General features: G+C 35.1%; 2 protein-coding genes across 2 annotated transcripts in view; both read left to right on the top strand.

Moving 5' to 3' along the window:
• Nucleotides 1-13,292, top strand: part of LOC132113346 (pleckstrin homology domain-containing family G member 3) — a 64,289-nt gene extending 50,997 nt beyond the window's left edge. Inside the window, exons 9-18 of the mRNA XM_059521143.1 lie at nucleotides 1,908-2,090; nucleotides 2,939-3,031; nucleotides 3,116-3,202; nucleotides 4,021-4,054; nucleotides 4,176-4,274; nucleotides 4,377-4,447; nucleotides 7,675-7,992; nucleotides 8,985-9,089; nucleotides 9,756-11,181; nucleotides 12,260-13,292. Of these exons, the coding sequence (XP_059377126.1) occupies nucleotides 1,908-2,090; nucleotides 2,939-3,031; nucleotides 3,116-3,202; nucleotides 4,021-4,054; nucleotides 4,176-4,274; nucleotides 4,377-4,447; nucleotides 7,675-7,992; nucleotides 8,985-9,089; nucleotides 9,756-11,181; nucleotides 12,260-12,966 (3,123 nt within the window). The 3' untranslated portion in view covers nucleotides 12,967-13,292. The remainder of the gene's footprint in view (nucleotides 1-1,907; nucleotides 2,091-2,938; nucleotides 3,032-3,115; nucleotides 3,203-4,020; nucleotides 4,055-4,175; nucleotides 4,275-4,376; nucleotides 4,448-7,674; nucleotides 7,993-8,984; nucleotides 9,090-9,755; nucleotides 11,182-12,259) is intronic.
• A 1,620-nt stretch (nucleotides 13,293-14,912) lies between these two features.
• The window catches only part of xgb (x globin), a 9,056-nt gene continuing 6,468 nt past the window's right edge, over nucleotides 14,913-17,500 (top strand). The window contains exon 1 of the mRNA XM_059519789.1: nucleotides 14,913-15,234. Within this exon, the coding sequence (XP_059375772.1) occupies nucleotides 15,065-15,234 (170 nt within the window). The 5' untranslated portion in view covers nucleotides 14,913-15,064. The remainder of the gene's footprint in view (nucleotides 15,235-17,500) is intronic.

Here is a 17,500-nt window from a genome sequence, read left to right as displayed (position 1 = left end):
TTCTATGCTGTTCCATTCCATTGTTTTATTCTATTCTATCCTGTTCTGTTCTATTCTATGCTATTTTATTCTGTCCTGTTCTGTTCTCTTCTATTCTTTTCTGTTCTATCCTTCTCTATTATATCCCATTCTATTCTATTATATTCTGACATACCTATGCTAATCTATTCTATCCTCTTCTCTTGATTTATTTTATGCTATTCTATCCTGTTCATTCTGTTTTGTTTTGTTCTATTCTATCCTGTTCTGTTCTGTCCTACACTAATTTATTCTATTCTGTTCCATTATATGCAATTCTGTTCTATCATGTTCTATACTAACATACCTATGCTTATCTATTCTATTATCTTCTATTCTGTTTTCTATTGTTCTATTCTATTCTTACCTATTCCACTCTGATTTATTTTATGCTGTTCTATTCTATCCAATCCTTTCCTATGCCATTCTATCCTGTTCATTCTGTTTTCCTCTATTCTGTTCTATCCTATTCTGTTCTTTCCTAACCTAATTTATTATATTCTCTTCTATCCTGTTCTATTCTATTCTTACCTATTCCACTCTGATTTATTTTATGCTATTCTATTCTATCCAATTTTTTCCTATGCCATTCTATCCTGTTCCATTCTGTTTTGTTTTGTTCTATTTTATCCTAATTTATTCTATTCTGTTCTATTATATGCAATTCTGTTCTATCATGTTCTATTCTGTTTTGTTTTGTTCTATTCTATCCTATTCTGTTCTGTCCTACACTAATTTATTCTATTCTGTTCTATTCTATGCAAATCTGTTCTATCCTGTTCTGTTCTATTCTAACATACCTATGCTTATATATTCTATTATCTTCTATTCTGTTTTCTATTATTCTATTCTATTCTTGCCTGTTCCATTCTGATTTATTTTATGCTGTTCAATTCTATCCGATCCTTTCCTATGTCTTTCTATCCTGTTCCATTCTGTTTTGTTTTGTTCTATTTTATCCTAATTTATTCTATTCTGTTCTATTATATGCAATTCTGTTCTATCCTGTTCCATTCTGTTTTGTTTTGTTCTATTCTATCCTATTCTGTTCTGTCCTACACTAATTTATTCTATTCTGTTCTATTCTATGCAAATCTGTTCTATCCTGTTCTGTTCTATTCTAACATACCTATGCTTATATATTCTATTATCTTCTATTCTGTTTTCTATTATTCTATTCTATTCTTGCCTGTTCCATTCTGATTTATTTTATGCTGTTCAATTCTATCCGATCCTTTCCTATGTCTTTCTATCCTGTTCCATTCTGTTTTGTTTTGTTCTATTCTATCCTATTCTGTTCTGTCCTACACTAATTTATTCTATTCTGTTCTATTCTATGCAAATCTGTTCTATCCTGTTCTGTTCTATTCTAAAATACCTATGCTACTCTATTCTATCCTCTTTTGTTCTGTGTTATGTTTTTCTATTCTATTCTTACCGGTTTCATTCTGATTTATTTTATTCTATTCTTACCAATCATATTCCATTCTATCCTTTCTGTTTTGTTTTGTTCTACTCGACCCGATTCTGTTATGTCCTACCCTCATTTCTTATATTCTGTTCTATTCTATGCAATTCGGCTCTATTCTATTCTAATACACCTATGCTAATCTATTCTGTCCTCTTCTGTTCTGTTTTGTTATTCTATTCTATTATATTCTAATCCATTCCATTCTGATTTATTTTATGCTATTCTATTCAATCCAATTCTATCATTTTCCATTCTGTTTTTCTTCTTTTCTATCCTATTCTATTCTGCCCTTCCCTAATTTATTATATTCTGTTCTGTTCTATGCAATTCTGTTTTATCCTGTTCTGTTCTATTCTATCATATCTATCCTTATCTGTTCTGTTTTATGTTATTCTATTCTATTCTATTGTGCGTGCAGGAGGTCCAGTCTCTGCTCATAAACTGGAATGGTCCGGATCTGACCACATTCGGCGAGTTGGTTCTGGAAGGAACGTTTCACGTCCACCGCGCCAAAAAGGAGAGAACCCTCTTCCTGTTTGATAAGATGCTGCTCATCACCAAGAAACGAGGAGAACTTTACGTCTACAAGACTCACATCTCGGTATAGGATGTCATTCAATCTGAGACAGCATCTGTTGTTTAGACCAGGGATTCCTAAACCTTTTTATGAGCCAAAACACTTTGACGTAAAATATTCTCTTGAGTTTTAAAATAAACATTTCAGTGATGTAACAACACGTTCACATGCACAGTTCACGACTGCGTCATGCTCACATGACATGCAGGTAAACACAATATAAAATTATTTTATTAAAGGGATACTCACCCCAAAATTACAATTTTGTCATTAATCACTTAACCCCGTGTCGTTCCAAACCCGTAAAAGCTTTGCTGTCTTCAGAACACAATTTAAGATATTTTGGATGAAATCCGGGAGGCCTGTGACTGTCCCATAGACTGCCAAATAAATAAGTTATTTTTGTTTTTTGTGTTCTTTTTTTTTTATTATTTGTTTTGGGGTTCATTTTAAATGAATTTATTTGTTTCTATTTTACATTTTTATTATTTTATTCATTTTTAGTTTTTTTTTTATTTATTATAATTTCCTTTTTTCCACATTTGTTATTGTTTTATTTTAGTAATATTTTATTTCATTTAACAGATATTATTTAATTCAAAATCATATTTATTTTAATTTATAATGAATTAATTAATTATTAGCTTTTGAACAATTCATGAACCCCAGTTTGAGAGCCTTATTTTGACCATTATCTCCTTTTATTCCCAGATATTGGATATACAAAAGCTTTTCCAACTTCTTTATTGCTTTTTGTAAAAATGATATCTGATTGAGCTTTATACAGAGACATTCTAACAATTCGTAAGTTAAACAACAGACGATTTGAATTCAGAAAAACACATTGTTTGTGCTGTTTTGCATGTGTTCAGTGTTCCACACTGATGCTGATAGAAAGTGCCAAAGATTCGCTGCGCTTCAGCGTGACGCATTACAAGCAGCCCAAGCAGCCGCACACGGTTCAGGTCAGTTTGAGATCACGGCACACAGATGACCCGCTCAAGCTGTTTATTGTGTCTGCTTTAATCACAGTTCATTGTGTTTCTTAGGCCAGAACAGTGGAGGAGAAGAAACTGTGGGCTCATCACATAAAGAGACTCATTCTGGAGAACCATCACGCCGTTATCCCGCAGAAAGTACGTACTAAATATAAACGTGATCTGTTATTTAGACATGGGATTCCTAAACGTTTTCATCAGCCAAATCCCTTTTAACGTATTTAAACTTACTATTTCAGTGATTTAATAACACATTCACAGTTCTGTGATGTTTGTTAATACTCAAGTGGCATGCAATGAAACAATTAAAATACCTTTTTATTAAGTGTTTTTATTTAAGAAGTGATTTATTTTTCACTTGTTTCTTTTTTTAATTTATATTCATTTCACATTCGCATTTAATTCGTTTTAGTGATTTATTTTAAATTGTAAAATGGGAATCGTTTTGAAAAAAAAAAAAACAGTTTTGCTACTTTATTAATGTTTTTTTTTATCTTGGTTGTTTTTATTTTAAATTGTAAAATTTCATTTTACATTTCTAATGTTATGCTTTTTATTTTTTTTATTTTTTAGTTATGTTTATAGTTATTAAAATACAGACATTTTATTATTTTTTTAATTTTTAGTAAGCATTTAGATTATTTAAATTTTAAAATTGTTCATTTTACAATTTTTATCATTTAATTCTTTTTAATAATCATTTTATTTTGATTTTAGATCTTTTTAATTATTTATTTTCATTTTACATTTCAATTGTTTTTCTTTTTTTTATTTCTTTTTTTTATAATTTTTAGTTAGTGTTTTCTTTTTTTTTATATATATATATATATTCATTCTCAATTAGCATTTTTATTTATTCATTTAATTTAATGTATTATTTTTAGACCGCAAAAACATGAATGTTTCTCTCAATCAGCAAGTTTGTAATAAACATTTTCATGTTAATTGCTTTCAAGGCCAAAGACGCAATCCTGGACATGGACTCGACATGTAAGTTGTGTTTAGATTGATTTTCAAACAAGGTGCTTCAGTGAATGACTTGTTTTTATAGCAAAATGTCTTATAAAATCTGTTTCAGAGCCTGCTGTTGTATTGTTTCTTCTCTGTTCAGGTCCAGTGAAGTACCGCTACAGTCCAGACCGGCTGAAGAAAGCGTCGTCTTGCCAAAATGAAGATTTCTCTGATGTGTTACAGGAACGGAGACGCTCTGGTGCGTGAATCTGTCTCTTCACTCATATAAATGAAAGCTCAAACTGAATTTCCACTGTATAATTGTTTCTGTTGTGATATTGTCCTCTGTTTTCTTTGACAGAACCGGCTAAACGAACCGTACGAAGCACTAAAGGTAACCAAATCACATTTAAACTTGAAAATATGCAGAAAGTTATGTTTCTGACAAAGTCTGACAAGTCTGACAAAATAAAGCAGAAATATATCATATAATGCGCTGTTTCTCAACAGCTAAACAAATGCAAGTAAATGAGTGTCTCTGATCTTGTGATTCTGTATTCAGACATGAATTTTAAGATGCTCAGATCATAAATGAAGTTTCTGACCTGTATTAGCAAATATATTAATTTAGCTAAATTTAATCAATTCAAATAATTTTTAATAATATTTGTGTTAACTTTAATACACTAAAACAACAAAAAACAATATAAATAATAAAATAACATACCAATTATTGTAATTTTTGGGCAATTTTTGAATTAAAATATATATATGTGTGTGTGTCTGTCTGTGTGTGTGTCTGTGTGTGTCTGTGTGTGTGTGTCTGTCTGTGTGTGTGTGTGTGTGTGTGTGTCTGTGTGTGTGTGTGTCTGTGTGTGTGTGTGTGTCTGTGTGTGTGTGTGTGTGTGTGTGTGTGTGTGTCTGTGTCTGTGTGTGTGTCTGTGTGTGTCTGTGTGTGTGTGTCTGTGTGTGTGTGTGTGTCTGTGTGTGTCTGTGTCTGTGTCTGTGTGTGTCTGTGTCTGTGTGTGTGTCTGTGTGTGTCTGTGTGTGTCTGTGTGTGTGTCTGTGTCTGTGTCTGTGTGTGTGTGTGTGTGTGTCTGTGTGTGTGTGTGTGTCTGTGTGTGTGTGTGTGTCTGTGTGTGTGTGTGTGTGTGTTTCTGTCTGTGTGTGTGTGTCTGTGTGTGTGTGTGTGTCTGTGTGTGTGTCTGTGTGTGTGTCTGTGTGTGTGTGTCTGTGTGTGTGTGTGTGTGTGTGTGTGTGTCTGTGTGTGTGTGTGTTTCTGTGTGTGTGTGTGTGTGTCTGTGTGTGTGTGTGTGTGTGTGTGTGTCTGTGTGTGTGTGTGTGTGTCTGTGTGTGTCTGTGTGTGTGTGTGTCTGTGTGTGTGTGTGTGTGTGTGTGTGTGTGTCTGTGTGTGTGTGTGTGTGTCTGTGTGTGTGTGTGTGTGTCTGTGTGTGTGTGTGTGTGTCTGTCTGTCTGTCTGTCTGTCTGTCTGTCTGTCTGTGTGTGTCTGTGTGTGTCTGTGTGTGTGTGTGTGTGTGTGTGTGTGTGTGTGTGTGTGTGTGTGTGTGTGTGTGTGTGTGTGTGGTTTTCTGACCTGCTTGCTGTATTAGCAAATATATGCATTTTTTAAAATAGTTTTTAAATATTAATTTAAATAATATTTTATGAACTTCAACAAATTAAAACAACAACAATCAATATAAATTAAATAATAAAATATAATGATAATAATAATGCAATAATTTTATACATTATTTATATATGGTTTATTTATAGTTTTTATAAAATGCATATACATATATTGCAAAATGCATACATATATATATATATATATATATACATGCATATGGATTTTGCAATATATGTATAGTATATGCATTTCATGAAATAAATGCAGAAACAAATAAATGCAAAAAATGTATATGATTTTGTCTTAATTCTCTTTATGTAGTTTCGATTGACTGACTGATTAAAGAAGCGCTGTTAAACAAAAGATCAGAGATAGTGCTGATCAAATCCCTGTCATCTTGGGCTCAGGGCAGGTGTGTGCTGTTTGTTTCGGCTCGAGTGAGAGACACGTGTCCCGTATGTTCTGCGCTGCCCGCTTTAGCATCAAAGCCACATCGACTCGACTCGTCCCTCCTGTGTCAGATCAAAGGCCACAGCCCCGATCCTCCGCCCGCACACATAATGATGTTAATTATGGAGCCCATCAGCCGCAGGCTTTGTCATGTGCCAGTTCCTTTCAGTCCACAAACCTGTTTTTGGCTCGCTGTCAGCACGAGTGCATTATGCATTCTGATTTGGAGAAAATGAAGAGGAGAGCCAAGCCTGTCATGCCGTTTTATCACCTTTCAAATTAAGTTGTCATTTCCAACTACAGCTTTTCCTGTTCCTGTCTTGGAAATCAGCGGGGAGTGTCCAAGCTCTCTTAAGTAGCTCCATGCATCCGTAGAGCATGCATTTCATTGCCAGTTGATTTAATTATCTTTGGCAGAGCACACACATTTATAGCACTTTGTTATGTGCAACCAGAATATAAAAATGCATCATGTTTGCTAAATGAAATCTAGGTTTCTTTCTAATTTTGGGGTGCTGATTTTAAAAAGTGCTGTTTTGTTGTAGCATGTCAAACTTATTCTTAAAATAATCCGCCTTTTGTTGAATTATTGCTTTTGACAACCACTTTTGCAGTGAAGATGCCTTGTACTAACCTTTAGTCAACAGAAAAACACCACAAACACGATTCCTACGTTTATCTGAGCCAGATTACAATGATTTGATCAAGTCTCAGCCCATTTTCACATTATTTTATGCCCAATCGTGATTTCTTTTGCACATTGCAAATTAAATAATATATTTAAAATACTACTTTTTGTCATTAAAACCAAACATTTTTGACTGCTTTTGTTATCTTGACAAGTGCATTAAAGCTGATCTGCATTCTTTTTTTTCTCTATCTTTCTCTTTTTTTTTTTGAGAAAAAAAAGATCATTTTAAATTATGCATCATCAAATTTACAAAATTTAAAAATGTTTAATTTTAAAGTTTAAAAATTAAAAAAAAAGGCTTATGAATCACATTTGAAATGCATATGAATATAACCTGTTGCTGAATTGTTATATTGATCAAATTTAATTTATCTTTGTCTTTGCATTATCTTAATCATCCATGGACATCACACAGGCACGCTTAAGGTAGGATCTCTACATACACTCTCCATTGCACTCTTTTTTCACATTAAGTAAAAGAAACGGCTTAAATTTGCATTAATATTCATGCATTTAGCAGATGCTTTTATCCAAAAGAAAAAACAATTAGTCAAATGCATTTACAGTACACTGAATCACATTCATAAGAAAAAATATGGTGCATTCATTTCATAAATGCAATTCCAAACTAAATGCACGCAAAATCTTTATTGTCTATCCTCATAAGGTAGAAAACTGTCTTTAGACAGTGGCTCAACAAACAATGCAAAACAATTTGGCAACAAATATAAACAAAAGTGTTGCATAGAACCAACATAACTCTTGAAAACCTATTGAATTAATCTAAAATGTATATTTAACATGGTTGAAAAGGGGCCAGTTTTGTTATAGAAATCTGCTTTTTCATAAATGCCCATTGACATCCCATGACTTCTCTATGGCGTCCAGCATGCAGACAGCGAAGGTACTCTATTAGTGGATAAAGACCGTCTTTCCATGCTGCCCACAACCATAAGCTCAAACCCAGAACTGAAAACTGCGGAACCTGGAATTATTCAGAATGGACAAGATCATGAATCCTCGCTGGATGACAGTAGGCTTGAAGAGAAAGAAAAAAGCACAGAGGACAGAATAGGAGGAGATAATGCAGAAGAGGAAGATGTGATGGGAGTCGAGCAGGTAGCAGACTTTGCCACTTCAGTGTTGGCCGCCATCTCCTGCTGGCATTATAGGGCCAAGGCTTTGCTTTTCAATCAGTTCATCACGGTGAGGGTCACCTATCGCTTTCTGTTTCACGTCCGTAAGCTGGTGGCTGTCTAAGTGCAATCTGTCAATCACATCCCATCTGCTGCATGCTGAGATCTATTTCTACTTTTGCACCCACAGATCTGATAGCTCGAATGCTGTTGATGTGCAGTTGCATGAATCATTGCATGGACATAACTGCATGCATGGCCACTAATCATACATAAACACATTTCTCAATGACCTACAAATTGAATGTCATCTTCAAAATCTGATTTTCAAAAGATTTATCACTGATTCTTTGGGAGTTCGGACAAAACAGGCTTTAGGTGAAATGGGATTTTCTACTTAAATGCATGTTTCTGCAGTTTGTCAGTGACAGAAATTAATATGTCAGGTTATTATTGTCAAATCTTCCATTAAACTTCAAAGAATATGTAATCACAGGTACCTAAAATATGAAAAACTCTCCATAAACTCCCATCAGGTGAAGCACTATACTAATGGCTGATATTTTTTTGTCCATGTCTCAAGAATCAGTGTTATATTTCATGCCAGATGCATCAGTGTGCAAAGACTGTAATGCACATATGATGGGGAATTTACAGCATGTCGTGGTTACTAAGATCCAATGCATAATAATACGGGACGTTGGGTGTCTCAAAGTGTTTTTGTACTTGGAGCCACAATGAGATTTCTTTTATATATATTGAAGTTTGACTTCAAAGGGAAATTTAACTGTCAAATTTTGGTGGTGGGGTTCGGATGGCTTGCCTTCCGTAATTAAATTAAACAAAGGTTCCCGTTTCATTGTATTTTGTTAAATGGCACACAAAAGCAATTTCAGAAGGTCAGTTGTCTGTGGAAAAACATTGACATGCATGGATGCTTTTAAATGAATTGCAGATGTTTATGAAATGTTCAAATATCACAGATGGGGACTGTGAACGCTGTCATTTAGTAGAACATTTACATCAGTTAAATTCCTGTAATTTTCTGTGTTGTGTCTTTAGGACAGAGAAGGTTGTTGGGAAAACTGGCCAATGAACAAAAGCAGCCAAACACCCACTAAAGAAAAACATGATGATACAAGTGAAAGTTTGACTCTCTTTGAACAGGTAACGTCATATATTGAGGACCTCAAAATGTATATTTCTGTCTAGTAAACCTAGATAGAAAGTGCTGAAAATATCAAACTATGCTCTCGTTGTCAGTGACTAATGTTTGAATTAAAATGAACATTTGAACATGTCTATGTGGCCCAAAAACACTGTCTGGGTAGGCATTGTGTACAGCCACTATGTAAATTCAAATTGAAATTTATAGTCATATAGAGACTCTACAGATATTTCCCTTTTCTAATCTCTTCTACTTGCTATAATATGTTGTATATGACTGATGTTGGGCTCAAAAAGTACAATGCAGATGCACTCTTGTCAAATAGCTATACCTTCATTTTTATGCATGTTGTTGCACACATACACATGTTGTCTCAGTAAGCAAAAGTAAATTCTGAGTCTATGGTTGCTTTTGGAAATACTGTGGGAGTTGTTTTCTCAGCATTCACTATTGATAATTGGCTAATCCTAAAGACAGGCAAGGGGAGGGGATGGTTACAAGGATTTGTTGGAAATATAAATAGCAGCTGTATTTTCAAATCTAGATAAATTGCACTTGTTTAATGCTGGTCATAATGGAGATACTGGAGATTGAATTAAGTTATCGTCACATCCTCTTCATAGCTTCCTGTAGCAATAACTCACTTCATTCTGTCCACTTTCTAGAGCTCAACTGGGGAACGCAGTTCAACGAAGGTCTTTTCTCCTCTCAGAGAGTCAGAGGAAACGGGGATGAACCAATCAGATAATTATCCCAAAATTTCTGGGACAATAATGGCAGGATGCCACACTGATCCAGAGATAATAGACTTCAATACTGGAGGACAAAAAATTGGCGATAATGTTGAGGACAGTGTGCATTTCTCATCTCCTCCTGGACTAGAAGAGCAACTCTCAGAAGATGTGCAGAACATGGAGGTAGATGTTGAAGCACCTGGTGGCCTCTTATCTTCATCTGTACTGGACAAGGCAAGCAATATCTCAGAGCGATGTGCCAGCAGTCGCTTTCAAAATAGTAGTCTAGGAGTCGAAGAGTCTTTTGACTTGGGCTGCCCCTCTTCTCAGTCGGAAAGTAGAAGAAGCAGTTTGCTCAGCAGTGGTGCCGAGCCCCATGAGAAAGACAAAGGCCTTGAGTTTAGACGGTCCACTCCAGAACCATTAAACGAGACTGTTCCCGACAGCCTGTTTATACCAGACCAAAGATCTCAAATGAATCAGGATACCCTTTCCAAAAAAGACCGATTGCTCATACATAAGATTCAAAGGTACTATGAACATGCTGAGAACCAGGATGCAAGCTTTGCCGTCAAACGCAGAGAGAGCCTTTCATACATCCCTGCAGGCCTAGTCCGTAATCTGAGCCAACAACTCAATGACCTTGCAGATGAGGATTTGGATTTGCATAAGAGGGCCTCTTCCATCACAAGGCCAACTTTATGGTCTGTATTTAATCTATCAGATTTGAGGGTTGACAAGAAAGCAAAGGATAGCTCTGATTTTGTGGTCCCTGCAAATGGCAAAGAGTCCAATCTTGGAGATCTAAGTGGGAATGATGAATTCCAGCCTGCATCTGACATGGTTAAAGTGTGGCAAGACATGGAAATGGAGATAACTGGGACTTCTGAACAACATCCGGACTCAGAGGATTCCCAAATGACTACACCTGGTGAAGAAAAGAAAGCAGAAACCAGTAAGGGGAGCTTGGATAGCGGACTTGGGGAACCTCTGGTAATATTGGAAGAGTCCGATGAAAGCTTTTCCTCGTCCCCAATCAACAAAGTCTTAGAAAAGGACAAGATGCAAGAGTTTCAAAGGCATCCAAATGAGGAACACAAGTTAAAAGAGCAGCACAAGGTTGACCACACTTCTTTACCAAAGAGCATCTCCTTACGGTCTGCCAGTGAGGATGAACACATCCTTCAAGAAATGGAGAAAATGAAAAATAAGGTGTTCCAGTTGGCTAGGCAGTACAGTCAGCGTATCAAAAACAACAGACCGGTGGTAAGGCAGAGGCCCAAGATCTCAGACAACCATTTCGTGCCCAAGAACCTGTCTTCCGTCATGGAGGAGAGACCTCCAGGAAAAGAGAAAGGTGGGTGTAGTGTCTGAGTTTGCCAAGTTTCGTAATGTCCCTTCTGTCATTTTTTGTTTTGCCGACACATTCATATCCAAACTGACTGTTCACTTTTAGTTGAGGGACAATCCCCCAACTTGCAGTGTCTTGTCTGTTGGCATAGCTCAGTAGTTCCCAACCCAGGTTCTGGAAAACCTGCAACACAGTTTCTGAATCTTAATAGCTAATTAGTTGAACCAGGTGTGTTTGATTAGGAAGGCATCTAAAATGTGCAATGTTGGGAGTTCTTCAGGACCAGGATTGGGGAACCACTGGCTTTTTGTTTACCAATCTAGACCATTGGTATTTGCTTAAAGGCTTGACACTAGAAATGGATCTTGCACATTCCTATCCATCAAATTGTTAATTAGAGCTATTTTTAGGTTGTGGATAGAGGTGGGCCAGATTGAAATCAAGTGGGAAAACAATTAATTCCCAGAGCACAAGTACTCTTGCCTGTGTCAAGTTCTCATTGGTTAATGGATTCCTATATCAGAAGTGTATTGCAGTTTTTAGTTGTGGTTGCATGATCATCATTTAGACAAACCCTTGGGTAATTCCTCTACCGCTGATGTTGTCCAAACATGTTCCTGGAGGGAAACTATCCTACAGAGTTTAGCTCCAACCTGGGAGCAATTGGGGGTTTGGTGCCTTGTTCAAGGGCACCTCAGTCATGGGTATTGAAGGAAGAAAAGAGAGCTGTTCATTCACTCCCCCAACCTACATTTCGTGCCGGTTTTGGGAATCAAACCTTGAAATCAAACCAGCAACCTTCAGTTTACAAGTCAGACTCTCTAATCATTAGGACACAACTGCCACACACCTGAAATTGAATCAAGGTCTTCATACTCACTAGAAGGTTCCAGGTAAGTGTGTTGAAGCTAGTTGGAGCGAAACTATACTAAGCCTCCAAGACCAGGATTGGACACCCTTGCTCTACATCCATGCATCCCACAATCCCCTTTAGAAATCAGTGGATTTGTTCTCTGGTAAATTCTATTGTAAAATCACTTATTTATCAAAAGCAGACTTTTAATCACAGCTCTTTTGTACATAGGCATTCCTGACAAGCCACTGTTGCTGAACTTGAATGAGCAGGACCTTATCCCGGACTCTACGACTACTAGTCCAACTTCCAGCCTCTGTTCCCCTGGAAGTCCTCAGTTCCTCAACTGCAGATTAAATGCTCAGAGACCACAAAGTCCTATAGAAACTGAGACCTTCCACTGGCCAGATGTAAAAGAGTTGCGTTCCAAATATAACAAGCAAAGTCAAGATGATGCATCCGCTTCCCCTCGTCTGTTCCCAGTGGGTCGCAGTACTTCTTTTTCAGAAAGAGCTCTGGAAACTGGATCACAGAGATCCAGAGCATCGTGTTCATTGTCTTGTTCATCCCCTTTCTGCAATAGCACATTGCAGAGATCTACATCAATAGATTCGACATGCTCCAGCAAGACCCTTGAAGGTGAAGGTTTGCCTTTGCTGTGTAGAGGTAATGCATTTGATTCCAGCTTGGGATCCACTAATGCACACAAGCAACTGGAGAGAGCTTGCGATTCTGGTCAAGATGGGAACAACCTTGTTTTAGAGACGACTTGCTTGGCCAAGCCTGAAGAGGATGATTTAGCAATGGTTTCACAATCTGAACTTGCAATGGCAAACAGTAAAGAACACAACTTTAGTGAATGGATGGAAAATGCTGAGAACAGTCAACATAGTTTGGTTAAAAACCTGCGGGATAAATTTCAGAATTCTTATACTTGAGACTTTTTTACTCTTTACACTCGGAACCTTAAAATATATTACAGCTAGGATTCCCCTCCTCAAAATATGTAATTTGGCCACTGTTTGAGAGGCTTAGTAAGCCTTACACATGTTTGGTGTTCTGTGTTTATGGAAAGCAAGCATGACTCTTAAATTCTAGTTATGAATTATCAGCAGATATTGTCTAATCCAACTGGAAAAGGGATGCTTATGGACCTCAAAGAATATATTTATGAAATTTGCATTTGTAAATATATGTATATTCGAGTTTTCCTGTGTATATTTCATTGAGATGTAAACATTTGTTAAAGAAGCTGACTCTGGTACTGTACGCTTTTTGTATTGTTTGGAAAAATGGTTAAATATGTATTTTTTCTTTCAGACATTTTGAAATAAAAAGCAATAAGGAAGACTATATAAAGTAACAGGTCTGTGCATATTAGTTACCAATGCACCTGTTTTGGTTAGAACTTTATTAGTACACATTTTCACATGTTTCTGGAAGAGCACTGTAATATTAAATGCAATCTGTTTGTTATTTTGGTAAGCATTGTCTGATGTCTCTTCACTGTTTGTGTTCAAGCTCTGACCAGAGGAAAGACCGTAATCTCATAAAGACGTCATTCCCCACTAATGAGAAGAAAACTAGAAATCATAATCAGATTATACTGATGAATGATAAACAGTGACAAAGACTGATGTAAAATTCAATCTGAAATGTTTTTGGTTGGGTGTGTACAGTTTAAATTAGTCAAATAGTGCTCAGTTTGACTGCTTGTTTGGTGTCAAGTTAAAATGCTGCTTTTTTGACAACATATCGTGCTGTCTAATTGTTGCTGGTTTTTAATTGTTTAAAGGTCAGATGTGAATTAAACATCTGAGATTGAGAATTTGCAATTTGCTTATTGAAGTTATTAAAGGATACGTCATTTGAGCAACATCTAATACACAGTCACAAAATGTGTATCGGGTCATGTTTAATGGGATATATTATAAGCTAGCTTGTTTTTGGTTGTATCTTTCTGCTCATTGGTGGGATTTATCTCCAGGTATGATGTCACTGTTATCTTAATATTTTTTATTTTATTTATTTGAATTGGTGTAAATATGATGCACAAATTACTGTGTAAAAATGTTCAGTTTATATCCTATTTTTCTGATATTCTACATTAAAAGAAACTTTCCATACTTTAAACATTATTTCCTTTGTCCTGCTTGCAATACTTGTGTTTGGTTTTTCTTTTTCTGTATCAAAATGATTGAGCATGACTTGGGGGCATATTACAGTTTAATTAGTTTCTGATAAAATTTAGGACTAATTATGTTTTTGTTTTTTTTAAGTCTCTTTTGCTCACAAAGTCTGTATTAATTTGATTAAAATGCTGTTACAATTTTCAATTGTCTCCTATATGAATATACATTAAAATTTAATTTATTCCTATGATCAAAGCTGGATTTTCAGCATCATTATTTCAGTCTTAAGTCTTAAGAGATACAGTATGAGAAAAGATTAGATAGAAACTACCATATGCGTTCATTATACCATTGCATATTTGCATAAATAATCCTAAAATGGTCTAATTCATTATGCATCAATTATTCAATATTTATAGGAATGCATTTTTTGCACAACCATCATAGAAAAGATTAGATAGAAACTACAATATGCATTCATTATACCATTGCACATTTTCATAATCCTAAAATGGTCTAATTCATTATTATGCATCAATTATTCAATATTTATAGGAATGCATTTTTGCACAACCATCATGTTACAGAGTTGTTTGACATTAAGCAATTAGTTGAAATATCTATATGATTTTTCATTAACGCTGTAGTTAAAGACTAAAAATAGTCTAGAAGGGATCTTTTGCATGTTGCTGAGTGATGATGATGATGCTGATGAAGATGAGCTCCTCCCCTCCCATGGAGCAGGTGTCAGGTTCTGAGAGGTTCGAGGTCTGACTCTGATCAGTCATGGAGAAGCAGAGCCTCTCAGACAGCTAGAGACACGACTTACCCGAGCAGCTGACAGACAGACAGACAGCTGACAGCAGGTTGATCTGAGAGCCGAGGGAGCTGTGCTCGTGTCAGGATGGGCTGCGCGATCTCTGGATCCGGAGTGACTCCCAGATCAGCAGAGAGCAGAAACACTGAGGACGAAGCTCCAGCGAGACTCACTCCGGATCACATCCAGCTCATCAAAGAGTCCTGGAGAGTCATCCAGGAGGACATCGCCAAAGTGGGAATAATCATGTTTGTCCGGTGAGAATTGTAGAGCGTCTTTCTTTCCTAATACAATCATTCAAAACAGCTTTACAGAAAAATGCATGGCTCATCTTGTCTATTAAAGTGAAAACTAATTGTGTTGCACGTTGAATGTTTATAAGAGGTAGTGATATTAGATACTTGTTGAGGTTTTGCATCCGATCAGCTCATTGACTAATATTTAACAACATATTGATATATTACGTCATGACTCGTCCAAACCGAGCTGTAATAGTACTGTTCATAGGCTTAGCTATATATACTTTATTTTTTAATTAGTATTGTATAGCTAGTCTCTTGACAGAGTAAAATTATTTTATATATATATATATATATGCATACATACATTGTGTATTTTAGTAGCCTATCATTTATAAACTATTATTGTTATATTTGAAATTAATAATATTTTTTCATTTTCTGTTTTCTTTTTAATTTATGTAAAATGTTTAGTTTTATACGTTTTATTTCACTTTTAGTTATCTTGGTACTTCAAGTTAAGCTAAAAAAAAAAGTTAAAGTTTTTATTTCAGTTAATATTTGTTTCAACTGTTTTCTATGGTGTATATATATATATATATATATATATATATATATATATATATATAGTAGTCAACATTTGAAGTGGATCAAAAAAGTTGATCAAAGTTATCCTAAGGCAAGAACACTTTTAGGTTTTAGGACAATTTTGATGAAAGGTTTTGATCCACTTCAATAATATAAATGATATAAATAAAAATCAATAAATAATCATCTCTCCATTGATGTGTGGTTTGTTCGGAGGACAATATTTGTCTGAGATGCAACTATTAGAAAATCCGGAATCTGAGGGAGCAAAAAAATCTAAATATTGAGAAAATCATCTTTAAAGTTGTTCAAATTAAGTTCTTAGCAATGCATATTACTAATCAAACATTAAGTTTTGATATATTTACGGTAGGACGTTTACTAAATATCTTCATGGAACATGATCTTTACTTAATATCCTAATGATTTTTGGTTTAAAAGAAAAATCTATAATTTTGACCCATACAATGTATTGTTGTCTATTGCTACAGATATACCCCTATAAGACTGCTTTTGGACACACACACTACATGTATATACTTTGTTTTTAACATGTTGATCCTATAGTAGAGCAAATTGTCACAATGTATCGACAACTTGAACTTAAAACTACAGTACTTACTGAAATATGATATACTTTCAGTCATCTCTCATAAATAGCTAGATTTAGCAGACAACATCCAGATCAATGCCATCTGAAAGATTGACTTCAGAGTATCATCTGTCTAAAACACCTCCGCTCAGATGATCTGTGCTCTGTAAAAGAATATAATGAGTTTCTTATCTTGGTTTTGTTTCAGACATCATGAAAAAGTACAGGGGGCGAAAAATGCAAAGGTTAAAACTTTTGTAATTTTGTTGTGTGTTTGTCATATTTATTAGTTTTTTTAATATAAATTAATATTTTTCATTCATTTTTATTTTATTTTGAATTATTTTAGTTAGTTAAACTAAACAGAAATTAGAAATAAATTGGGTGGAAATGAAAAAGTTTTAAAATATTTTATTTCAGTTGACTTTTTTTTATTTAAAGTACAAAAAAATTAATTTAGTTAACAATGCTACTCCTAAAATAAATTTATTTATCTCTTTAAACGTGTTCATCGTGTAGTGGGGCAAGTTGTCTCAATATGTCAACAGTGTGTTTATGAAAATATACTTTCTAAAAAGGCATCTTTAAAAATCTGTATTGGAAATAATTACACTCATTTGCAAAAAGATTTGCAAAATACTATGCAACAACATAATGTACATGAGCATCTTTAGAACAAGTTTTAATTCTGTTCGGTTGAAAGTGAAGCAATGACTTGAAAACAGATGTTTTGTTTCTAATGCAATGACATTCTGAGGTTTTCTGTTTGACTTACAGTAAGTATCCATATACTGTAAATATCAGACAGCAACAAATACAAATTCATATTCCTGATAAAAGCTCATGAAATGTCTCATTAAGTGACTCCTGTAACCATGGTGAATAGGAAGCAATGTGTGTGTGTGTGTGTGTGTGTGTGTGTTCCACCTTCTACCTCCTACCAAAAGAAACTCTGTTTGTTTCTTCATCAGATTTGTAGAAATGTAGCATTACATTAGTGTCTCATCAATGGATGCTCTGCAGTGAATGGGTGCCGTCAGAATGAGAGTCTGATAAAAACATCACAATAATCCACAGCACTCCAGTCCATCAGTGAACATCTGG

Source organism: Carassius carassius, chromosome 32, assembly GCF_963082965.1.
Source record: "Carassius carassius chromosome 32, fCarCar2.1, whole genome shotgun sequence".
NCBI classification, from domain to species: Eukaryota; Metazoa; Chordata; class Actinopteri; order Cypriniformes; family Cyprinidae; genus Carassius; species Carassius carassius.
The sequence above is the reverse complement of the archived record's forward strand: the minus strand, read 5'-3'. Positions and strand labels throughout refer to the sequence as shown.